Source organism: Papio anubis, chromosome 1, assembly GCF_008728515.1.
Source record: "Papio anubis isolate 15944 chromosome 1, Panubis1.0, whole genome shotgun sequence".
Taxonomy (NCBI): domain Eukaryota; kingdom Metazoa; phylum Chordata; class Mammalia; order Primates; family Cercopithecidae; genus Papio; species Papio anubis.
The window spans coordinates 84781149-84807288 of record NC_044976.1 but is presented as its reverse complement, the minus strand read 5'-3'; the positions used below and the strand labels follow the sequence as shown (position 1 = coordinate 84807288).

General features: G+C 39.9%; 1 protein-coding gene across 1 annotated transcript in view; it reads right to left on the bottom strand.

Annotated features, from left to right (window-relative positions):
* The window catches only part of LOC101007020 (calcium-activated chloride channel regulator 1), a 32988-nt gene extending 7984 nt beyond the window's left edge, over positions 1-25004 (bottom strand). Inside the window, exons 1-9 of the mRNA XM_009212166.2 lie at positions 24615-25004; positions 20212-20352; positions 19893-20040; positions 17191-17296; positions 11358-11535; positions 7792-8010; positions 6589-6816; positions 3116-3290; positions 905-1011 (exon numbers count right to left, since the gene is read on the bottom strand). Coding sequence (XP_009210430.2) covers positions 905-1011; positions 3116-3290; positions 6589-6816; positions 7792-8010; positions 11358-11535; positions 17191-17296; positions 19893-20040; positions 20212-20352; positions 24615-24776 — 1464 coding nt within the window. The 5' untranslated portion in view covers positions 24777-25004. The remainder of the gene's footprint in view (positions 1-904; positions 1012-3115; positions 3291-6588; positions 6817-7791; positions 8011-11357; positions 11536-17190; positions 17297-19892; positions 20041-20211; positions 20353-24614) is intronic.
* Positions 25005-26140: the final 1136 nt, after the last annotated feature.

The following is a 26140-nucleotide window of genomic DNA, read 5'->3' as shown; positions in this document are numbered from 1 at the left end:
TATAACTGGTGTCTTTCTAGATTGAATAAATGCTCCATTGATAAGCCAGAAAGCCTATGGTTTCAAAATCTGTAATTATTAGGCTTTGACATTACGATATTCCTTTACCTTTATCTGAACTTTCATCATAAAAATTATAATTCACAACAGTGTGAATGCTGATTGTTCACTCTCTCTAGTTTAAAAATTAACGTGAATAATTTCTGCAATTACTTAAAAAAAGCATTTAAAAAAATGCATTTTTTTCTTTTTTCTTAATAGTCCCAAGACTTTTGAAAGGCAATTTGGTTTTTCCTGAAATTTTAGAACCAGATGGGCCATTGGAAGTTTTCTGGTCTATACCTAGTGGAGAAATGAAAGTCCACAGAGGTGAAGTTCATTGCCCAGGTCACATAGTTAATGACAGACCCAGGGCCAAGATCCAGGGGTCTGGACTGACACCGCTGGTTTTTTACAGTACAAAGCACTTTCTGTCCATTATATGTAAATCTTGGCAAACATCAGAAATTTGATGTAATGGAAAAATAAAACAAGTAATCCCTGGACACTTGTCCCAGAAAATTTGTAATTGAGATGATCTACTCTGAAGAAAATTCTGAGCCAACTACATTGCTCTAGTTGCTTGTGTAGAGATGTTAAAAAAGAATTCTTGGACCTACGACATTTTATCTGCTGATTTCTATGAGGAAGTCACTTGGTGTTGCTTCCAAACAAGTAAACACTAATTGCCTTGTTTAAATGAGTAGTGTTGCATTTTAGGAATAATGTCTATCAGGCTGGACCTTCTATTTTAATTTTAATTCAGTACCAGAAGAGTGTAAAACTTAAAACTTTTAGCCATTAAATTCTTCATCTTGGCTATGATTATGTGTAAATATGAAAAACCAAGATTAAGAACTCCAACCTGGATGGAGCGCTGAGAGACAGCTCCATTTCCTGATGAAAGGGCTCCAAAAGCATCAATGAGGCCATTGTTCTGAACTTGATCTGAAGCATATGTCCGTAAACCTCCTAAAATGCAATACATTTTCAGAAATTACTTACCAGAAAGCAAATATTTGCAACATTTTAGCTGTTGTTTGGAGAATATACAAAATAAGTATCCCATTGTGTTATTAAAGTATAAATAGATGAACATCAAATAGGTGCCTACATTAACTCAGACTTTGATACTATTTTAACTTACTTATTTTTTTTCTGAGACAGGCTCTTGCTCTGTTGCCCAGGGCGGAGTACAGTGGCATGATCTTGGCTCACTACAACCTCCACCTCCCAGGCTCGAGTGATCTTCCTACCTCAGCCCCCAAATAGCTGGGATTACAGGCATATACCACCGTGTCTGGCTAATTTTTGTATTTTTTTTTTTTTTTTTTTTAGAGATGAGTTTTGCCATGTTGCTCAGGCTGGTCTTGAACTCCTGGGCTCAATGAATCCACCTGCCTTGGCCTCCCCAAATTCTGGGATTATAGGAGTGAGCCACCAGACCCAGCCACTAATTTTTAAATCTTAGTACATAATAGCTTCAGCAACATCTCAGTCACCTGGTTACTTCAACTATCTGCAAAGCAGCCATGAATCTCTGATACGATTTGATATCAATTTATGGTATAAACTTATGTCATGAAATCTACATATTAAAGGTCCTGCACTTTTACATGAGAGAATTCATTAAGACGTACTCCAAGACTATTGATTTACTCTTCTTTGAAACATAATTCTAACAAACCTGGCTTTAGAGTTTTCTTCTAAATGAGGAAAGACAGATATGTGACAACAGCAAGAAACAACAGTGGACAAAGGGACAGTTACAGAGTAGTATATCATAAAAACAGGATTTTACACCAGGCCAGGCAGTCTTGGGCTATTTAGAATAGGTGTCACTAAGTTAGTTGATGTGAAAGCACTTTTTAACTATTATGATTCCATCTGAAGTTAAGGAAATAATTTCAGTAAGGCTGTTGATGCCCCACCCACATCTCCGTACCCAGCCAAGTGCATCTCTTCCCAGCTGCTCTAGGCGTTGGCTTATAGCTGCCTCCTCTTATCTGCCTTCCAGATAATTGTCTTACTAAAAGAGGCCACCCTGCCTAGAGAAATAACATGCCCCTCTCCTCTGCCCTGTTCTGACAGTCCACAGTCAAAGACTGATAGACACAATGGTGCAAAAGGCCACCCTCCTGCCTCAAGATGAAGACAAGTCTGTGATGCACTTTCAATTCCAGAGTCCCCTGGGGGCGCAGTTAGACTCTGACTACGTCTGCATCGGTGCTTAGCTCCTTCCTTGGCCCTATCCTTTCCTCCTTCCTTTTCTCCTGAGCACTCTCTCCCCTATAAATTGCATGCACCCAAATCCCTGTCTCAGGCTCTGCTTCTAAGAAACCCAGTCTAGGACAGGTAGTATTAGGAATACACAACTCTGGCATTTTAGTGGCCTCAGAAGGCAACTCAGTATGATAATTGAGATCCACAATATTATCCCTAAGTTAAAAAAGGAAAAAAATGTGTTCACCTACTCTGCTAAAGAAGCTGGTAACATATGGAATCTATTTTAACCATCTGACTGTGTATGGGAGTTAGACACACAATACGTTAAAGTTTTATGGAGAAACTGCATTGTATTCTATTTTGGGAGTGATCTTTTGCCTTGTTTAACAGGCTCTTTGCCCTTCCTTGCTACTCCTCTTGTTTCTTGAACGCTTCTTCTCCAGGTAAAGTTAAAGGCTCCCTTATTTGTGCTTTATTGTACTTTCTGTTGCTAGTGTAGCACTTGTGCCATGGTGTTATGTAGTTAGTGGCTTGTCATCTGTCTCCTCTGGGTCTCTTGGCCAGCTGCCACTGGAAGGGAGTGGTTCTTGGCCCAGGAAGAAGGTCTTAAGTCCTCACTAGAGTGCTGTGCTAGTTCTCTCTTCTCCAGGCTGCCCTAGTCCTAGATCCAAAGCTTTAAAATAAATGAGCAGAGTCCATTCAAATAGTCATTTGGGGGTAAGGGTGGCTAGTTGGCCAATTAGGTTATCTTATCTCTCTCCATCCCATCTTTCCCCCACTCCCCAGTTCACTGGAGCTCACAGTCCAGTAGGAGAGACAATACCGGGGGTCTCAGCAAATCATCCCTCACCTGTCATTTTGGACAGTTCCTCTAGTTCTCGAGCCGCAGAGGGCCCCAAGGCGACTGTGTGGATGATGGCACCACTTTGTTTGACCTCGTTAAAGCACCCGCTTATAGTGTTATCTTCCCCATCCGTCAGCAGCACAATTTCAGATCCATCAGTTGGATATTTCTTCTTAATCACCTAAGGACAGAATTCAGGTCATGAGTTATCAGACTCAGGGTGGCCAAGTTGTTTATGAAAATTCTGCTTACAGGAAAGGAGAAAAGAAATTCCAGAAGGAATAAACCAAAGTGTCTGGGAATGACCAAATATCTGTCTGCCTTGAAATGATACAATCTTAACCCAGCAGCATTCATGGAACTTGACTGCTGTCTTTCCCCTTGGCTAGTCTGTTGCAGAGAGGGATGGTGTGGGATGCAGGGCAACTCTAGGAGTGGACAGCACTGGGGAAACAGTAAAGGAGGTGTTCCTAGTTTCCTTCACGTGGTCTCTCCTCGATAGTCTTTCAGAGCTTCCAAGACGCCTTCAGAAACCATCCTCATTTAATGGGGATTATATTGGGGGGATATTAGACCCAGGGCAGACTTTAATTTGTATGATATTCACCAGTCGGACAATACCAGCTATTTATGCCTGGCATTGGTTTTGATTGGTCATTACCTAGGTCACATGAGTTGTCAATATTTTTAACAGTCTTTCTGATTAAAGCAAAACATTTCGTTTCCATTAATCTCAGTTCCTAGTTGTTCTGTGATACCTGTGTCTCAACTATTCCTGGTACATTTGGATTATTTATTTATTTTTTTACATGGCGTAGAGAGGATACTCCTGCCAATGTTGAATAAGATTAGGATGGAAGGAAAATTAGATAAAATAATAATGCTATCTATTTAAGAAGAGAAAGCAAGAGTCCACTCTTCCCCTAAAAAGAGTGGAAGGAGAGACCCAGAAATAGGGGAAATAAGCAATCAAGCCTAAGCATCTCTCTGACCTAGAATCTCAGATAAGAAGGCATCCTCCAAAGGCCTAGAATCTCAGAAAAGAAGGTGTCCTCTGAAGGTTGAAGGGAAAGGAGGCTTCCACCTCTCTCTCTGTTTCAGCTATTAGAGGAGGCTGCCTTGACTCCCTGGAAGAGAACAGAACTGTGACTGTTGCTGTGTCAAGGAGCTCAGAGCCCAGAAGCCTATCAGCTGTGATCACGGCTTTGGCCTTACTAAGCTGCAGGCCAGAGAGGCCCAATTTGGATTTTCTTGTCTCACTTCCCATAACTACTGTGTGTCATGGAAAACAGGCAAATGTTCCCATATATCCTAAAGGGGAGACAGAAGACAACTGAGTTGAGTGTTGGCAGGTGAGAGAAAGATAATCCTGCCACAGAGGTTGAGGAGTGTACAGTGTGGCTAGAGGCTGGATGGAGGACAGGGTGGTGCTCAGGGCTCCTCTCCAACAGGGAGAGCCAGGGTGGGACTGAGTCAGCGGGGAAGGACCACTGGGCCCTGAGCAAGCCAAGAGAACAAGCCAAACTGCTATGGCTACAGCAGACACCACTGCGAGGAGCCCAGGGCAGACCTGACCAGGGCCTGCAGCAGGGACTAGCAGGGATCTTGAAGACAGTATAACATCCAAGGTCCTTTACCTCATCACCCTGAAGCCACATGAGCTTCTCCCACCCCACACCCAGACTCCACTCCAGGAGGCATCCTAAATTCCACTGGTATAGCACTCTCTCTCTTACTCATCTGAATGGAAAATGCAGAATCAGAAGTTCTCTCTTCACCACCGTGCCATCTGGCATTAGTCAGCTCCCCTAGGGTCTTGCATAGTGAGAGTTTGGTACAGCACATCAGTGATTTCATTGTCTGTTTTCCTCCCTTATTTGCTCCTTTAGTCAAGGCTTGGGTGGGTGACAGGGGTAATAAAACGCAGATGCATGCAGGCATCTGGAGAAGGGTTTCGCAGCTGACAGTATATGCAATAGAAACCACTTTCAGGGAACTGATCTTCAAAGTGGACCAAAATGGTCAGAGGGACAGAAGCACTTGAAGAAATGGTCAAGCCCATTGTCCACATCAAGCAGTGTCAGCTGGAAACTACAGATTTCCGCTGCCACGTGGAAAACTGGAACAGCACCATTGAGTGTGATATGCCCAACGAGCAGGCTTAGGGCAAACTCGCCTAAGATACTGCGAGGTTCTGAGACCTTATCCCTGCCAGCCCCTTTCAATCTCCTGTTTCATGTGGCTAAATAGCCTCCAGGTAAATATGGAATATTGCATTTTATACTTGCAGCAACTAAACATCAGGTGTTAGTGCATCAAACAATGAATTCAATTTTATTTACTAAGAACCTCCTGCAAAAATGATATTGTGCTAGCAGTCTAGGAGGTAAGAAGATAAGTCCTATTCCTAAAGTAGTTCTTCTCAATTACAATGGATAATTAGAATGTAAGACAGACTAGCTAGATGTCATAAGAGGGAATTTCTTTTAAGAGTTATAGGGTTTAGGAAGCAATTCTATATGGTTGAAAGAATTAGGAAAGATGTCAAGAAGCAGGTGGTGTCTGAGATGGGTCTTTGAAGAATGAGCATGATTAAAAGTTCAAAGAAGGGAGGAGACAGTGCTCTGGTGAGGACATAGTGTGGCAAAGATGTGGAAGCTCTGAAGGACAGGTTATCCAGTTGCTTAAACACAGACTGCCTGGCAGAGAGTCCCTGGTGCTTAAGCCTGGAAAGGTAGATAAAAGCTGCATCATGATAGATTTTACACATTAGATAGAGAATTTTTTTCTTAATTTCGCTGAAAATGGGGAGACAGGACATCTAAGTAGAGGAATGATGTGATTGGATGGTCAGATGAGATTTTTAGGTATTACCCCAATACAATCATAGTTACAGTCCCCAAGGCCTCCTGCTTCAATAAATAAACTATTTGCTTTCCCAAAAGGAGGTCTGATATGCCCTAAAATTTGGAGTGTTCAGTCGCCTCAAAGCTTAACCATATTCACAGACCTCTTTATTCCCATAGAAGATACTTTTTTACATCATTGTGTACCTTTACTTCACAGCATTCATTGTAGTTTGTAAATATACACTTATTTGTGTTATATTTTGGTTAATGTGTCTCCCCCAATAAGATGGTAAATTCCATGACAGAAGGGTAGTGTCTATTTGGCCCTCATGGTATTCTTAGGGCCTAGCACATTGCCTGGCATGTAGAAGGCACACCATGAATATTTTGAATGCAGATACGCATGCAGAAAAGCATGAATGCACAGATGCAAAAAAGCATAAAAGCATAAATGAATTGGTTACTAGTATCTTTGGAGGTTTGTATCTTTGCATCATTTGAACCATTGCTCTGACCTTGGCTCTGTCATCCAGTTGGACCCTAGGCATGCACGGAAACACTGGAAATGGAAATTTGTTAAGCAACATAAGTTGCAAACATTCCAAACTACAATAGAAAAACACATCTCACAGTAAATGCCGATCGAAGCCCAGAGCAGATGGACGTCCCTCCTGAAGCTGCTGTAGGTAATCTTTTGGTGAGTGTGTCCCTGTCACTGCCACTGTTTATTTGTATGAGTTCACTTTGTACATGGGCAGCACTGTCAAATGTCACCATCCCAACCCAGGACCGCAGCTCAATTATCTGCAGCAGGAAAAGCTGGCCTGCTTGATTCAGTCGATTGAGGCGGTTACCAGTCTAAATGGAGAAGCAAAAGAAAAACAGGTTACATTTAGATGGAAAGACTAATAACAGAAAAGGCAATAGGGAATTTGGAAGTGGCTGCATGAATGTAGAGCAAATGACCATAAGCTTACTTGAGGCATATCCTGGGGGGAAAAACTTCTTATTTATATTTAGCAGCATCTTTGGGTAGAATTTTAGGGCCAGTGTATAAATAGTAAAAGATAAAAACAGATTACATAATCATTAAAGTTCGATGCATTAGTAATAATTCTAGATAAGTTCTGTATCAGGTGATATGGTTTAGCTCTGTGTCCTTAACCAAATCTCACCTCAAATTGTAATCCCCATAATCCCCACATGTCAATAGAGGGACCTGGTGGGAGGTCATTGGAACATGGAGGTGGTTTCTTCCATGATGTTCTCACTATAGTGAGTGAGTTATCACAAGATCTGATGTTTTATAAGGAACTCTTCCCACTTTGTGCGCGCTCTCTCTCTCTCTCTCTCTTTCTCTCTCTCTCACTCTCTCTCCTGCTGCCATGTAAGACATCCCTGCTTCCCCTTCCACCATGATTGTAAATTTCCTGAGGCCTCCCCAGCCGTGGGGAACTGTGCGTCAATTAAACCTCTTTCCTTTATAAATTACCCAGTCTTGGGTATTTCTTTATAGCAGTATGAGAACAGAGTAATACATAAGGCTGTGGACCTATAGACTTATATATCGTCAGTGAAACATTAAAAATGTTAAGCTCATATAATTCATCAGATCTTGGCTCATAAATTGAAAATTAATTCAATTTGGCAAATGAGATAGTTGATGCTGAATCTTTGTTGAACAAAGGTGAAGTGGGCATTTCTGAAGACAATGTTATAGTTACAACCATTCTGGCCCTCGGGTTATGTTTATTCCCAACCAGTTCCGAGTCAGGGTCCAGAACATGCATATCTGTGACCAGCATCCAGAAGACCAAGACTCATTGAACATACCGCCATGCTTCCAGATTTATCAAGGACTAAACACACAATTCTTTGTCCAATCTGCAGCAATGAGAAGGTGGGATTGGGTGGCTGTGTTGTCGTAGGAGTGGTTTTCTTAAAGTCCTCAGAATCACGGATCACTTCCCATGTGCTTCGGAGATTGCATTTTGTATTTTGCATGTTTGGAGCTTCTTTGTTGTGGTTTTGTTCTGTACAGAATTCAACTACCTGAAATTGTCAATGAAATGATATAGATAATGGTAAACTATCTGGTAAAATATTTGATAATTTGTTAGAAATATTTTCTTTTATTTTGAGACAAGGTATCACTTAGTCAGCCACTGGAGTGCAGTGGCACAATCTTAGCTCACTGCAGCTTCTGCCTCCTGGGCTCAACTAAGCCTCCCACCTCAGCCTCCCGCGTAGTTGGGACTACAGGTTTGTGCCACCATGCCTGGCTTATTTTTGTGTTTTTAGTAGAGATGGGGTTTTTCCATGTTGCTCAGGCTTGTCTTGAACTCCTGAGCTAAAGTGATCTGCCCACCTCAGCCTCCCACAGTGCTGGGATTACAGGCATGAGCCACTGTGCCCAGCCTGATAGAAATATTCTAAATCCACATTTAAAATAGTTTAATCCTCTGTCCTTTTCCTGTCTGCTCTGCTATTGCATAACCTTGGCTCAATTGCACAATCACTGTAAAACAGTGCTGGGGAAAATCATGGTCATAATGCAGACTTCCCACCTTAAACCAGGCCTTCAATCTCATTAGACCCTTAGTGCTCCTCGGCAATCCATTTACCTCTTCTTTTTGGTTTCCTTCCTACTCCTCATATTTACCATTTCAAGCCATCACTACTCTCTCCATGGCACCCTTTCCAGTATTCCTCTCTTGGAACCATCTTATCTCTCCATCCTTATACTACCAAACTCCACTTCCTTACTTCCCACTCATTTACTAACACACTGTATTCCAACCTTCAACTCCCAATGTTCCAGCTCTCTCCAAAATCCACTTGGAGGTCTCACATGTTCCTCAAACTCCTCATGTTCATTGTTGGCCTTATCACCTTCCTCCCATCTGCTCCTCCTCCTCATGTATTTCCTAACTTGATGTCACCACTATGCACTCCATCACCAAAATTAGGAAACTAGAAGTTTTCCTACCTTTTCCCTCCTAAAAAGTAACCAAGACCAATACATTTCACTGTCTCTCCATTTCATTATCTTTTCTCCATCTCCAGTGAAATATCCATCACCCAAGCCATCACAGTCCCTCCCTCAGATGATTGCAGTTTCCTATGTAACTTTTCCATCTTGTTTCCTCTCTGTTTGGTCCACCTCCCAGCTGCCTGAGAGTCTTTCCTCTTATTCCTCTGCTTAACACCCTTTGGTGGCTCATGATTGTTCATACATTACAATCCTCTCCTTCATATACCAACGGCAAACTCTATGACTTGGAACTTTGCTTCCTTCTCCATTCTCATTCTGGCTGTGTGTTCCATGTCTCTTAATTTACCCCACTATAGCCTGTCAGTTCCCATACTTGCCAGCCTTTGGCATCTCTAAGGCTTTGCTCCTCCTCTGTCTTCTATGTTGTAAACTACCTTCATGTTCAGTCAAAAAGTCACTTCCGAAATGTTTCTTAATTTTCTACTCTTCCTACTGAGAATTTCCATTCTGCCCTTTACAGCCTCATAGTATCTTGTAGAAATTTCAATAAGGCCCCTTTAACATTGCAATGCACTTATTGGACTGTAAATCCATCTGATATGGTTTGGTTCTGTGTCCCCACCCAAATCTCATCTTGATTTGTAATCCCCACGTGTTGAGGGAGGGATCTGGTGGGAGGTGATTGGATCATTGAGATGGTTTCCCCCATGCTGTTCTTGTGATACTGAGTGAGTTCCCACGGGATCTGATGATTTTGTAAGTGGCAGTTTCCCCTGCATTCTCTCTCTCCTGCCGCCTGGTAAGGTGTGCCTTGCTTCCCCTTCACCTTCCACCATGATTGCAAGTTTCCTGAGGCCACCTTAGCCATGTGGAACTGTGAGTCAGTGAAACCTCTTTCATTTATAAATTACCCAGTCTTAGGTATAGTTTATAGTGTTGTGAAAATGAACTAATACACCATCTATTACAAAAACCTGCTTACTAAATTTTGCTTCCTCAAAATTTAGCCCTAGTGTCTGACACATAACAAAAACTCAATATAACTTTGTTGTTTTTTGACTAACCTTAACCTCTCTGCACCTGAATTATTAAATCTACAAAATAGTGATAGTTATTATGCAGGGAATAAATGAGAATATAGGCACTAGGGTCAATACTAACACAGCCAATAAATGATGGTTCCTTTCCCTTTCCTATGTCATATAACACTTGCTAGTATTTATATCCCTCACATGTGGGGGATTTTTTATTAAGGCATAGTATACAAAGGAGAAGTAACATGATTCCTCCTCTCAGTGACTTTACAATATTATCATTCAATTATAAATCCTAGTATCTAGGATTCTATTAATTTAGAAAGTAATCATTAGTTGTACAACATTTTTCTCTTTATGTGCATTTTTCAGGTCATATGTTTTGGTAATGTTTTTATGTTATCAGTATGGATACTTTTTAGGAAGAAGACCTGAAAAACTTTTGTGTAAACCCCAGGCAGAGGCTACCCACCTGACTAGGCATCAGATTTAACTCTGTGGCTAATTTAAAATATATAATCTGGGCCTCCTCCTGGAAGTTTCTGAATAGGCCTGGGAATGGACTGCAATGCCAAATTGAAGGACGATGGGCCTGGTGAGCCATGGTGCATCACATTTTAAAAACTTATGCTACATTCCTATTGACAGACTCTTGCAATTTATTTCAACCTCCATTCCAAAAGGAAAATGTAATTTTATCTGAGACTGGAAGATAAGAGAGACTTCCCACTGAAGTCAGTTAACTGATGCCTTCAATCTCATTTTGTGCAAAATTTCTGACTTATATATTTAGCAGTAATATCAATAACTGGCCAAGTTCATTTTATGACCAGTTGGTCATAAAAAAAATTAAGAATTTTAAAACTTTAAAGCTATTTTAACTATATATGAACTCCCTAACGTAACCAACACTCTTAAAAAGATAGAAAATTTCAGTTAACCAAAAGCAAACATGCAGGCTGAAAAGAACTCTCTGAAAAGTTAAATCAAGAGCCTACTGATCATGTCTTTATTAACTAATAAAAGGAACTGCCCAATCCCCCTGGGTAAAGTCCTTACTTAAGTAAGAATGTGTGTGCTTGTATGCCTTTGTGAGTATTTAAAGTAATCCTAAGCACTTGAACTAAAAACTAGTTGGGGGAGGATGATGGAGAAGAAAGCGTGGACACGAGGAGGGTGAGGGGAAGGAAGATAGGACTTTATCCTTGACTTGCACACCCAGCTTGTCCCAGAGATAATCCACTGCTCACTGATGATTTCTCTAAACTTTGATTCTCCCTTGGAGCACTTGGAGTAAAAGCCTCACTAAATTCAAAAGAATCTGAGAGCGGGGGGTGGAGGGGTGGCAGGAGGGAAAACAAGGTACTTACAGCATCAACATGTTGTGCAAACATTATAGAAGCCTTCTCAGTCTGTTGGGAATGGGGTATAAACTCACATCCTTTTTTGTAGAGTCCTGTTGTTTTATCGAATGTGCATTTTCCGGTGTAACAGCTGCCTCCCTGACACTTGTTTACTCCAATTTTACCAGTAATACCTACTGAACATCTGAAAATATAGGAAGGTTAGATGTTTAGGTGATGTCATCATTTCAAAAGGTCAGAGTCTATGCTCAGTTTCTGACAGATTGCCTTTCTGTGATTTTCCTCTCATGATCCAAGAAACAAGGACATCCCATCATAGCAAAATTGTTAAACTGTCATCAGAGTCATTTCTGTTTGCCAGAAAGTATCTGGGGGGATTACAAAAATGGTATTAGAATGTATTTCTATGCAGCAGAAGAGCCAAGTCTGGCTTAGGGCTGTTGTTAGCATTAATACAGACGTAAGTCCTCAGGCACCTCTGAATCTATTCCCGTCATCCCTAGAAGGTCAAGAGCCCTCTTTTATTTCCCAGCAAAAGATTTTCTGACATTTCTTATTTGTTTGTTTTCTAATTAGTTTATTGCATACGACTTTTGCGGAGTTCTGATATGTTCATAGGTATTTTAAATGTTTCCATGTATTAGGTATTTATGAGTTTTGTTGCTATTACAGTTGGAATGCTTTCCCCCTACATCTTATTGTTTAATTTTACTTTTTAACCGTATAACAATGCATGAGCACTATAGAAAATTTGGAAAATGGCAAAAAGCATGAAGAAAAGAAAAAAACCATGTCTCACCATCAGAAATGAGCTACTGTTACTATGTTGAATATATATATATTAACATAACACTGCACATATAGCTTTGTTTCCTGCTTTAAAAAAACCTTAGCATATTTAACTTTTTAATATTATTATTTATTTATATATTTATGTATTATTTAATAGTTTTCAAAATGTGGCTGGGTGCAGTGACTCATACCTATAATCCCGGCACTTCGGGAGGCTGAGGTGGGTGGATTGCTTGAGGCCAGGAATTTGAGACCAGCCTGGGCAATGTGGCAAAACCCAACTCTACCAGAAATACAATAAAAATTAGCTGGGCATGGTGGTGTGCACCTGTAATCCCAGCTACTTGGGAAGCTAAGGCATGACAATCACTTGAACCTGGAACGCAGAGGTTGCAGTGAGCTGAGATCGCACCACTGCACTCCAGCCTGGGAGACACAGTTGAGACTGCCTCAAAAAAAAAAAAAAAAAAAAAAAATTTTCAAAATGTGATCTTAATAATTTTATATCGTTTAATACCATCATATGTATTCAGACTAACTTGTTGAACTTAGTTTCCCCTCCCAATCTGTCAGTACTATAAATAAAACATCAATGAATAAACAAAATTTCATATCCAATTTTGACTGTATTTCCAAGTTTGCCCTGTGATTGATTCCCTGAGTAATTACTAGATCCAAAAGTTTGAACATTTTAAAGCCTGTTGATACAGCTTCTCTATCATGTCCTTACAATGCATTTTTAAACACGAAATGCATTTTTAAACATGAAATCGCAGGATCAGCAAATTTTTAAATTTAGTATGTGTCACCCAAATTGCTTTCCAGAAAAGTTGCATGAATTTATGCCTCTAACAACCATCTGTGAGAGCTTTCATCCCACTGACAGTAACTTACTAGATAATACATGAACCTCATCCTTGTCAAATGTACATCTCTCATTACTAGTAAGTACAAACATTTTTATTATTGGACATTTTTATTTCATTTCTTTAATTTTCTTTTTCTTGAGACAGGGTCTCACTCTTGTTGCCCAGGCTAGAATGCAGTGGTGTGATCACGGCTCACTGCAGCTTCAACCTCACCCCCAGGCTCAGGTGATCCTTCCACCTCAGCCTCTCAAGTAGCCGGGATCACAGGCACGTGCCACCATGCCAGGCCAATTTTTGTATTTTCTGTAGAGAAAGGGTTTCACCATGTTGCCAAGGCTGGTCTCAAACTCCTGGGCATTTTAATTTCTTCTTTTGTAAATTATCTATCCTTCTCCTTTGTCTGTTTTTCTATTTGGATGTTACTGTTTTACTGATTTTTCAAAAGCTCTTATGTGTTACAATACTAAGCTTCTAAAGGCTTTCTTTTTTATTTTTGCAAATATCTTTTTTCTGTTTTTCCTTTTTATTTAGTTTATGTTTGGTTTATGTGCAACAAAATTTTTAATTTCTATGTAGCCACATTTATTATTCTCTCAGTTATATTTTTCAATGATTGAATGCATTGAAAGAGTTTTGCTATCCAGGGATTTGATACTTATTAACATTCTTCTAGTTTTCGTTATGATTTTGCTTTTTATCTTTAACGAGTTCATCCAATTGGAAAAGAGTCTGTTAATACTTTCCCCACATAGTTAAAAAATTGTCTATCTCAAGAAATCCTACCTTTCTTCACAGATTTGTAATTCTACCTATAATAACTAAATTATATGTGTAAGTGTAAATATCTGCCCACATTGTTTTTTTTTTTTTTTTGGGGGCAGTGCTTGCTCTGTCAGCACTTGAGCTGGCGTGCAGTGGGCCTTGATCTCGGCTCACTGCAAGCTCCACCTCCCAAGTTCATGTTCTCCTGCCTCGGCCTCCACCGAGTAGCTGGGACCACAGACGCCATGCACCATGCCTGGCTAATTTTTTGTGTATTTTTTAGTAGAGCCAGGGGGTTTCCGCAGTATTAGCCAGGAAGGTCTCGATCTCCTGACTCCTGATCCGCCTGCCTCGGCCTCCTAAAGTGCTGGGATTACAGGTGTGGTGAGCCACAGTGCCCCGGCCCACATTGTTTTAATTAATGTAGTTTTATAGCATATTTAAAATTTGAAAAGTAAGAATCCCCTTTATGAATTTAGGCCTCTAACAACCATCTGCGAGAGCTTTCATTCCACTGACAGTAACTTACTAGATAATACATGAACCTCATCCTTGTCAAATTTACATCTCTCATTACTACCAGTAATTTCTACCAGTAATACCTACTGAACATCTGAAAATATAGGAAGGTTAGATGTGTAGGTGATGTCGTCATTTCAAAGGGTCAGAGTCTGTGCTCAGTTTCTGACAGATTGCCTTTCTGTGATTTTCCTCTCATGATCCAAGAAACAAGGACATCTTTTCTCCAAAATGATCTTAGCTACTATCTACTAAACGAACTCTTGGATTTTTTTTAATGAGGTAAAAATTGATGTACTTTTGACTAGAATTTCATAAACCCTATATATGAAATTTGTTTATGTCTTCCATGAATTGAATGTCTCTCAATTTATCTTGGTTTTCTTTTAACCCCTTGAGAAGGATTTTATAGTTTTCTTTAAATATGTCTTCCACATTTTTTAGCGTTGTTTCTACTTTTATTATACCTTTCATTGCTGTCTTGGAGTATTATATTTTTGAACTGGTTATTGCTAATATATGGAAAAGTAATTTGAATATTTATTTTGTACCTGGTCACCTTATTGGCTTCCCTTGTCAATTTTAATTTCAGTTTATTTCCTTGTGTTTTCTAAGTGGATCACAGATCATCTGCGTAACAGTGATTTTCTCTCTTCCTTTCCATCTTTTTGCTTCCCCGGTTTTATTACGTTGGCCACAATTTCCTAAGCAAGGTTGAATAATTGTGATAACAGTGGCCATTCTTAGTCCTGGCAGTGTCTCTAGTGTTTCCCTATTAAATATGAGGTAGATTGTTGGCTCTCAACAGATGTTCTGTATCATATGAATGAAGTAACCTCCTGTCCTGGGCAGTGCTGTCATTTGTGTGATTGCTTCTAAGCCTTACAAATAATTTAAAAATTTGGAAGATAATGAGCAATACATATTATTAATATATTAAAATTAAAAGGTTTAAAGAGGACATGGTGATCATGTCTTATCTGTGGAAAGAAAAACGTGTTGTATATGTACTCATTTCTAGAATATCTCTGGAAAGAAATATTCTATCAGAAAGAATACTGGCACAATCTCGGCTCACTGCAACCTCCACCTCCCAGGTTCAACCAATTCTCCTGCTTCAGCCTCCTGAGTAGCTGGGATTATAGGTGTGTGCCACCACACCTGGCCAGTTTTGTTGTATTTTTAGTAAAGACAGAGTTTTGCCATGTTGGCCAGGCTGGTTTCGAACTCCTGACCTCAGGTGATCCTGCCTGGGCCTCCCAAAGTGCTGGGATTACAGATGTGAGCCACTGTGCCCAGCCTACTTGGTGTCTCTTTACGCCTGAAGAGATCCAACACTAAGGCATAATATAATGGAAATGGACCAAGTGTACAGAGTCTGACTGTTATAAAGGGAAAAGTAAAGAGCAGTAATGGTCTTGTGGGACAAATGGAAGCCAGAACTGAGTTCTGAGCCCCTTTTGAAAAAGTTGTACTAGGCCGAGACAGGAATCAAAGCTGAGTGCATCTTAAAGGGCTATCAGGCAAGCAAGACTGGGAGCAGACATGGAGAGGATGCTGTACCAACTTCTACTTAAAAAGAGGGTATTGTTCTTAAATGCAGGAATAAATGTGCATTTTTATCAAGTTTCTTTTGAGAATCTATTGGAACAATCATTTATTTTCTTCTTTTCTTCATGTACTATATTCATTACTTACTATTACAACATTTTTGGATTTCTGGAACACATTCTTACTTGGCTTTAATGTGTTTATTATTACCTTAATTTTGCCAGATGTAATTTTCTATCCTTTTATTTGAAATCTTCGCCTCTATCTTTTTAGAGAGGCTGTAGCTACAGAATTTTTTTCATTCCATTTGTCAGGTTTTAGTGTCTGAGTTATACTAACTCTTTAAAATACATTGGGAAGTTCCCTATCACTTCTGTTTGCACTAAAGCAGTTTTTGTGCACTGAGACTGCTGGTTGCAAGAATTAGCTCATACATTCACGGCAGCCAAGCGTTCTTTCCAAGGGTTGTGCTTGATTTCTACTGACATCGCGCAAGGTTTAATTCAAACTGGGAGGAGTTTCTGTTTTGCTTTGATATTCAAACTGTTTTTCAGATAAGTTTCACAGTCCCTCCCAAGCCCATTCATAGTGATAAAGTCCACACAGATACCATTCTGGGCTGGGTGGGCATGGTGGCTCACACCACCATGATGGCAGAAATAATCCCAGCACTTTGGCAGGCTGAAGTGGGAAGATCTCTTGAGCCCAGGAGTTCAACACCAGCCTGGGCAACATAAGGACACCCTGTCTGTACAAAAACTTAAGACCAGCCTGGGCAACATGATGAGACTCCATCTCTACGGAAAATATAAAAATTAGTCTGATGTGGTAATGTGTGCCTGTAGTCCCAGCTACTCGGGAGGCTGAGGCGGGAGGATTGCTTGAGCTCGGAGGTTGAAGCTGGGGTGAGCTGTGATAGCATCACTGCACTCCAGCCTGGGTGACAGAGCAACACCCTTTCTCAAAAAAAAAAAAAAAAAAAAGATATTATTCTGCCCTCAAGGCACTGAAGAGCCTCATTAGCTCTGTTTATGTCACTGGTGCTGGTATGGGATGATGGAGACACTGAACACAGCACCTGTAGATTTTTTATAGTTGGTACAGTTAAAAAAAAAAAAAAAAAGGAGGCAAATGATTTCTAGCTGCAGAGTGAAGAATTCAATGAACTGAAACACTTGTAAAGTAACAAAACAGTGGTTTTGTGGAACTCTGAAAAAGAAGGCACTAAGAATGAATTTGAATTAGAAAATAAGACAGGACACACATTTTTTAAAGTAATCAATTCAAGAAAAAAAAAGGTTGCAATTTAAAATAGTTTGGAACAAGTTAAATAAAAATATACATACCTTACTGCTTGGATTCTTCCATTGGATAAGTAGAATTTCTCATCATTATTGTACTCATCAAATACTCCCCATCGTAGATGAGCCCACTCATGGACAAATGCCCTACCTGTGAGAAAGTATTTTAAAAAACTGATTACAATAAGAATGGCAAAATTACCTTCTCACACTAGGAGAAAGCAATGTTTTGGAATATTTATGCTTTGCTGTGTTAATTTTTTAAATGAAAGACTTGATTTCTTTAGATCTACTATCATAGCTGTACATTTTCTTGAAATATGAATACTTATTTTGGCTTATCAAATGTTAATCAGGCACCTCGTAAGTGCCAAGCAGCCATTCAGACACAGAGAAACAGCTGCCGTGTCCTCACATAGCTCCTGGTGTAGTGGAGGGCATGTGTGATTAGAAGCTAAAATGCCTGGTGGTGCAAGCATGATGACAGAGGTCAGCAAAGGCGGCTATGGGAGCCCAGGCATTTCCACAGCAGCCAGGGCAACATCCTCAACCAATTCTTCTTCCTCATGGCTCCTATCTCATCAAACCTCAAGGTCTGCTTACTCCATCTCTGTCTGTTTTATTCATTCTCACCTTCCCAGGCCCATTGCCACTTACTCCTGAATTGCTGCAATAGTCACCAGATTGGCTTCCATGTCTCCATCCTTCAGGGAAAGTCCAACTTCTCAACATGGTGTACAAGGTCCCTGATGCCTCAGGCCTGCTCTTCTCTGCAGCCTTGTTTCTTGCTGTTCTCCACTCACTTCCCAAACTCTAGAATTAGGATGAGTTCCTGAACTCCTTTTTTCCTAGGTCACGTCATGCTCTTGTTCAACTCTGGTCTTTTTTACCTGTGTTTCCTTAGCTTGGAATACTTCCTTCCTATCTTTTCCTGGATAACTCCTATTCTTCTTTGAAAATCAAGCTTCTGTATGCCTAGAAGCCTGCCCTGATATCCTCATCCTAGGCCCAGTACTCCCCATTTGCATTTCACTATCTCCCATTAGGAACTTACAATGATAAACAGTCGTTGCTACTTAATTGCCAGTCTCCCGCAATAGAAAATTGTCTCCACGAGGACCGACAATATGACTTCTTCACTGTCATATCTGGGCACATAGTGTCTAGAACGTAGCAGGCATTCAGTGATATTTGTTAAACTTGAATGAAATCTTAATGACTTACGTATAGCTCAGTTTTTCTGGAATGTAAATTCCAAGGAAGGCTGAATTTGGACGGTTATGTGAGGTGGGGCATTCTGTGGAAACTCTAGTATCTCACACTAAGGATTGGGACTTTATTTTGTAGGTGTTCGTGGTCTCTTTAAAGGAAGATTGTGAGAGAATTGGAGTGGAGTCACAGTACAGAAAGGAGACATTATAAAGGAATGGTTTTATATATGATCGTGATGGCTGGAGTGGGCTCAGGAGTGGGATGGGGCAGTTAGGTCAATCAATTCAACACCTATTTGTTGAGCCATACATTGAGAATGTTGTGTTTCTGTTATGGAGGTGAAATGTGTTGTAGAACAACAAAGAGGTACGCTTGACACATCCTTTTGATCAGGTCTTTAAGCGCTCTAGTGTATTTGGGAGTGGGGCTTGGATAGTCTTCTTTTGTTTGCTTGTTTTCTCTGCCTTATGTGTTTAAAAAAAGAAAATCAAGCTGGTTCTAGGGGATCCAAACCTTTTTTGAGATAAAGAAATCTAATGCTAGTTATTTAGTAATGAATCACATTTGATTATACTTGAAAAGTACATTTTATATATATGTCATTACTTAATACTTCCTCCAATAATTATTATGTATACCTCATATATAAATGATAAAGTTTATCATTGGAGTTTTTTCTTTAGTTACATGTTTTTGAGAGCTGAATTGCAAAGGTATTCTGTCTGCTACTCAAAGTGTGAGCCACAGACCAGTAGAATCAACATCTCCTCTGAGCTTGTTAAAACTGCAGATTCTTGAGTCCCACTCCACACCTAATGAATGAGAATCCACTTTTTTTTTTTTTTTTTTTTTTTTGAGACGGTGTCTCACTCTGTCTCCCAGGCTGGAGTGCAGTGGCCGGATCTCGGCTCTCTGTAACCTCCGCCTCCCAGGTTCACGCCATTCTCCTGGCTCAGCCTGCCAAGTAACTGGGACTACAGGCGTCCGCCACCACGCCCGGCTAATTTTTTTGTATTTTTTAGTAGAGACGGGGTTTCACTGTGTTAGCCAGGAGGGTCTTGATTTACTGACCTCGTGATCCGCCCGCCTCGGTCTCCTAAAGGAGAATCCACATTTTAACAAGATTCATACATAATTTGAATGCACGTCTGAGAACACTGCACATATTCGCCATCTCGTGGCTATCATATGAATTGCAGGCAGAAGATTTAATTCCGTTGTCTCCTTACATATCCATAGAAACTTAATAATACAAATTAAATTCTTTTACAGTTATAGTATGATGCTACAATAATTTATGAAAATTCAAAATACTATATTTATACATGTATCTAAAGTAAACTAAATTCATAGCTGAGAAATGCTAGAAATTCTAAGTGAAATGCATGTTCCATTTCAAGTGAAAAATGCGATGATGTTTTAAACTCTAATAGTTTGGCTTATACGTGCTTACTCACAAAGATAATGCTAGTGTTGATACACTTTGAACATAAAATAGTTAAATCGTATGAGAAGTATGGTAGAGTAGTTCATACCTTGTGGTCCATATTCTTTTAACTTTTTTCCTGCTAGGAAATTAGGAGTGAGGTGGATCCTTTCACCCTTGTCTCCACACTTGCCTATGTGCTCTGTGTAGGGTTCATCACCATCTGGAAGAGTAGACTCAGCAACCAGAACATCAGCCTGAAATTTAAGAAAAAGTTTTTATCATCACAAAGTTTCAGCAAATGAATTAACCATATTCATGCTGGAGTAAGTTTTAAACAATCACGTTTGATTTTAGAGTATTTTGATTTTAAAAAATCTGGGTTACAGGAGGAAGTGGAATTTTAAAGAAGAACTTGATATTCTCACATTTTTGTAGGTCTCGAGTTTTGGTCTCACATAGTCAGCTTTTGTCTTCCATGTTTCCGGAATCAAAATGGCAACATTTTTGAAATAAAATCGTTTTCCTGTAGCTTCAAATAGGTATGGAGATGCCTGGGTCACCATGTCCTGGGAAGAAAAAAAAAAACATACATAACAATTGACTGAAAATAAATTAAATTATCAGTCATTCAAATTCACATCAGGATTTCACATTTTCAAAAACCAGTTATTTGTTAGGATGGGAAGAAGAAATGTAGAAATACATTTTAATAATAATAGCTAAGCTTTGTGAGCATTTGCCATATACCCTGTGTCATCGAAAAATCACTAGCAATGCAGACTCTAGAGACAGACTCTAATCCTGGCTGCACCACTTTTTGTGGGACATTCGGCAATTTCTAATTCCGAGCCTCAGTTTTCCCATTTACGAAATGGAATATTATATTATAGTGACTGGCTGATAAGGTCGTGGTGAGGAACAAAGTGAAATGTGATGTGCTAGGAACAATGTTTACTTCACACAAGCAAGTATATAATGTTAGCTACGCATTTCATTTCACTCGCTCCTTTGAGGATCAATAAATCTTTGAGGGTGAAACTGAGACTTAGTACAATTCTCAAGGTCTCACAGCAAGTAGTAATAAAGAGAAAAAGTGAATGTGATTTTAACACCTGCTGACTCTTGTAATCATTTTGGGATTATATACTAAGTCAAATTAAATGTAATACTAAATGTTATGGTAGTATTTGTCTATTTATTTATTTTTCTTTTTCTTAAACTTTGCCAAGGGCTGATAGAAGTATTTATTTTTTGTGCAGTGTGGTACTAAGAGTTAGATATAAGAAAATAGCATAATTATATATTTTCAAATTACACCTAATTTTACTTCTCTAAAATGGAATAGCTACAGTGTTACATTATAAATGTGTCTGCAGATTCCCTGAGATACGTTATGACAAGAGAGCAGGGAGAGTGATAGAAGATACTGTTATAGAAAGGGGGCAGTATGTCTGTTAGGACTGAAAACTATTTGCTTCGAAAGTGAGCATAGACAGGAAAGAAGAGGCTGAAGACTGAGCCTAGTGAATGTGGGGGACCCCAGCATTCAGAGGTAGGAAGAGGAGGAGCCAGTACAGGGGCCTCGGAAGGGCAGCCAGTGCCTGCAGAGGAAATGAGGAGCTGTGGGATGAGAGTGCTGTAGGGAGGAGGGCGTGATCATCAGTGTGAAGCACTGCTGAGCCGTCACTTCATATGAGGACTAAGAACTGATTGCTGGACTTGGCACCATGGTGAGCCCTTGTGGCAGAATAAAGACAGCAGCTCCATAGAGTGGATTCGAGAAAGTGGGAGGTGAGGCAGTGGAGACAGTGAGTACAGACAACAACAGGTTCAGAAGTTTTTCTGTGAACTAAAGGGGAATGGAGAAATAGGCAGTAGCTGGAAGTGGACTTCAGGACAAGACAGTTTTGTTTGTTTTAATGGGAACTATTGTACAATATTTTTATGCTAATGGAAAAAAACCCAAAAATGTAAGAGAAAAAGGGGTCATTGCAGGAGCAAAGTCCTTGTGGGAACAGACCAGAGTGACCAGACTCCATTGCCTAGTGGGGGTCGTCTTCGGAGCGGAAACACTTCATCATTTTATGGGGAAGCAGCACTTGGGGATTGGTGCACGGGGGAATCCTGCTGTGCCTCTTCCTAAGAGGTCAACTTGAGGAACTTATTTTACCTCTCTGAGCCTCAGTTTCTCCCTTCCAAATAGTGATAATAATGGTTGCCTCTATTTTTTTAAGTGTTCTTAATGATTTACATTTTTTTCTTCTAAAACTCCTGGATTTTTAACACTCACTAGGAGAGTTTAATATTATGTCACTTTAAAAAATAAAATTAAAAAATGAGCCAAGATCACCAAAAACTTGAAAAGTAGGTGTAAAACTTCATATATTAGAGTATTATATTATCATTTGACTTGTGAAATGTGAATTTCCAATGTCTCCCAGGAACAATAAGTAACATGGAACGCTCTTGTCTTCTACATTGTAATAGAAACAATAATAAGGGATCTTTGTTTTGGCATCTGTTCCAGATTTTCAGAAAATGACCTCACATCCTAATACACACTTAGACTTTCAGGCTGAGAGAAGGTTGGGGGTGACAGTTTATAGGATGGGCTAGAAATTCCTTCAGGACAGGGACAGTATATTGACCACTGGACTTCGAGTACCTGACATAATTTAGATGTTCCGTAAATATTTGTTGAATGAATAAACAAATGAATGGATAAATAAAGTGGGTTTGGTAAGTGACAAACTGGTATAGAAGTGCCAAGACAGGCAGTGCGTGGGGTCCTGTGCATTGCCCAGACTCCAAAATAACCCTATTGTGTACCTTCTTGTGTGTGTGTGTGCGCACGCGTGTATGTCTGCGTGTGTACATGGGCATGTGTGTGTATGTATATTTGATGGAGGGGAGAGAGAGTTTCTCTCTGACTCTCCCTTCCTCAGCTTGTGATGTGTACTCACCCTACTAATATTAGCAAGAATGCAGTGGATGGAAGTGATGCAGAGCCATCAACTGCTCTTGTAGGTAGAGAAATCTGGGGACTGTCCTGCTGAAACAAGTATTTTAAAGGCTGACTTAGAGGCTTCTGTCCCCACAGGGGCACCAGGGGAGAGTCTCTCATCAGCAAGAAGGTTGTTGGAGCAGAGGGAGGAATGGTCGGGAAAGGTGGCCAAGCCCTCGATGAGGTCCCTCAACTCTGCAGATCTGGCACATCGAATAGGAGGGAGTTAGGGACTCTGAGCATTCTATTCACTTAAGTGTTCTTGTTACAGAGAAGGAAATGATGGAAGCCATCATTATCTCGCCCCCAACTTCAGGATCCATACTAGAAAGCCAATTTAATAATTGTAGTGAGAAGTACATATCTCAGGAAGAAAACCTCCAAGGACAATGAAGTGGAAGCACTTTGAAAGCTCTAAGCACTATATACTGTAGACACAAATTACCAGGGTCATTGAAGATGAATATGGCATCTACATTCTCCTTCTGGCATATTGCTGAACCCCACTGTCTAGCCAGAGACCGAAACACACTGGTCACATGTTTGCTGATGCCACTTCCAAATTTAGAAACAATCAAAAACTCACTCAACATTTTAGATGATTGAGAGATTCAAGAAGTCTGAATCTCCCTTTTATCACAGACAGCCTGATTCTCTTTGGGTTAAGTAGGTAAACTTTATGGTGAATGACACCCTCCACTCTGTTCCCCATCCCCTACTGCTCCAGTTCTCTAACCACACACTCCCGGCAGGTAGAGACGGTTTTCTTTCCAAACATTATCTTTCTGTATTTGCCTCTGCTTAGAGCAATGGATCTCTGGGGAAACCCCTCTGGGCCCTTGTTCTATTAATTTTCCATCTAGAGAGAGCTGATGACTATATCTACCATTTATTGAGCTCTTACTATGTACCAGGCACTAATGCATGCATTTTTAAAGTTATTTTTTAAAGTTCTGAGATAAATGTAGATTAACAGGAGACATGCAAAATATTGCACCGTATTCTTACATACTCCACCCAGCTTCCCTTTATAGGCATGCATTTTAAACTTTGATCCTCACAAAATCCAATAAGAGAGATATTTATTATTATTATTCCCATTTTACAGACTAGTCCTCTTACTAGTACAGCACTGCCTCTGGATGTGCTACAGCCAGATTCCAGGGTGGTCTTTCATAAAGCATTTCCCTCTTAGTTTTAGCTGCTTGCTGTTGTACAAGACCTTCCTCAATGCTATAGATGCCCCTGCCAGGACAGGAAGTCTTCTTCCTTTCCCTTCTGCTACGTAAGAGGTAGCAAGAAATCCTTGAAAGGATCCCTTGAATTGGGGCTGATAAAATGCAAGGTTTTCTCCCATCAGAGGGTCAGGGTTGTTCTTACATCAGAGATTTGCATCTTGGGCTCCTTTTAGGATCACAGGGAAGGGGATTCCAATTAGGAGAATAAAAGGAGAGTCTGATACGTGCCAAGGGTAAAATCAGGCAAAGGATCTGTGCATCTCACAATATCTGTCAAATGTAGCTGACCCTGCCGTACTATAGAACTAAATTTTCAGTGACATAATCCACAGCAGTACATATCAATTTATCATTTATCAATTGCCAACAATGTATCACTCTGAGTTATATGCATTGCATTTATTATCTTATCTGACAGAAGAATCCTAATGGTTAACTTATTATTTCCATTTTACAGATGAAGAAACTGAAACTTAGACATAAAAATACATGCCAGTGTCGTACAGCTGGAATAGGGCACACATGTTCTCTCTGTCACAACATTATGCTATGTTTTAAAAAGCATGGATAATTACTAAGAACTTACCTTTATTTGTTGAATGAGTGTTTCATCTTCTGGCACATTGGGGTCGATTGCAATGACAATGCCTTCATAGCCATTGTTGTTCAGCTGAATGAGTGAATTACTCAGGGCCCCTTCTAGAAGGTGAAGAATCAAGATGAACACAGAACTCTTACATGGCCCCATTGCTGTACATCTCCCTGTGATTTCTCTCTTTGGAAAATGTGGGTTATGAAGGTGTCTTTCTTTACCATTATATATAAAGACACACCTTTCCAACTTATCAGAGGTGATTTATCACAGGTCTTTGTGTTTTACTATTGCTTTTGTATTCAGTAGGAGAATGATAACAATATCTTAGTCTCAAATTGTGTACTTGTAAATATTTCAATTTGCCTTCAGGTGTGCCAGATGCTGGGGTAAGGGTGGGGGAGCCCACATCCGGTTCCTTGGAAGTCTTCACAGGTGACAAGCAGCTTGGCCATTGACAGGTTTGTTTACTTATTAGAAATGTTTACCCAGCCATGGACACCAACCCACCCAAAGTCACCCCAACCTCCTCCTGCCTAGGAACATCCAGACTGTTCTGCATATTCAATAAACATCTTGTAAGCCATATATCTAGTTATCCCTCATTGTGGTCTTTACCACAATGGTGGTTTTGTTTACCTTGACATAACCTCAGCACCTCTTCATGCTCCCCTTAAATAAGAAAATATTCAATTATATTCGACATCCATTTGTACCAAAAGCATTAGCAAGTGATGTAGATATTATTGAATATTTTATAATGGAGAGTAAAGATAACATGTATATCTTACTTTACAAAGCATACTTCTTCAAGTTCCTCATCAGACCTCTGCATTCTCTATTCCATAGCTCCTACCAGTCAATAAAATTCCAATTAGCAACATTAAATTATTTTGCCGAAACGAAATGTCCCTTGGAACATGAATTATGGACTGTCAGCAGCTATATATATTCTTTCCATTTGCCAAACCTCAGGTGGAACCTCAAATTGGCCCACCATTTTCTTGTATTGAAATACTTGAAATATCTCTACATCCATAACTTCATTTGGTCTTCAGATGGTGGTAAGCATCAATTTCATCTTGTCTGTGCCTTTTCATAAAAATTGAATCAGTACTTTTTGCTAGCATAATCTTAAGCAATTAAAAGGGAAACACTGAAATAGAGTGGAAATACTCAATTATAACGTGGTTGTCCAGATGATCCAAAATATGCTTTTATATCAAAATATGTATACATTTATTATTCATACAAAATTTAAAAATTTAGATTCCAGGTTATCTCAGGCTCCAAATATATGTGCCTGGGTTCCCTGAAAAACAGAGCCTAAGGCAGGCATATGTGCTAAGAGTTTGAGAGTTTAATCCCAGAGCAGTGAGAATGAGGGAGTGGGGAAATGAGTCAGGCAAGGCTGGGAATCATTACTGAAGGAGGAGCATTACTAAGTCATGCAATGGAGAGACCCAGCAGGTCAGCCCACAGGCACCCTTGCCTTCCTGTGTGGGATGTCTCCTGAGGGA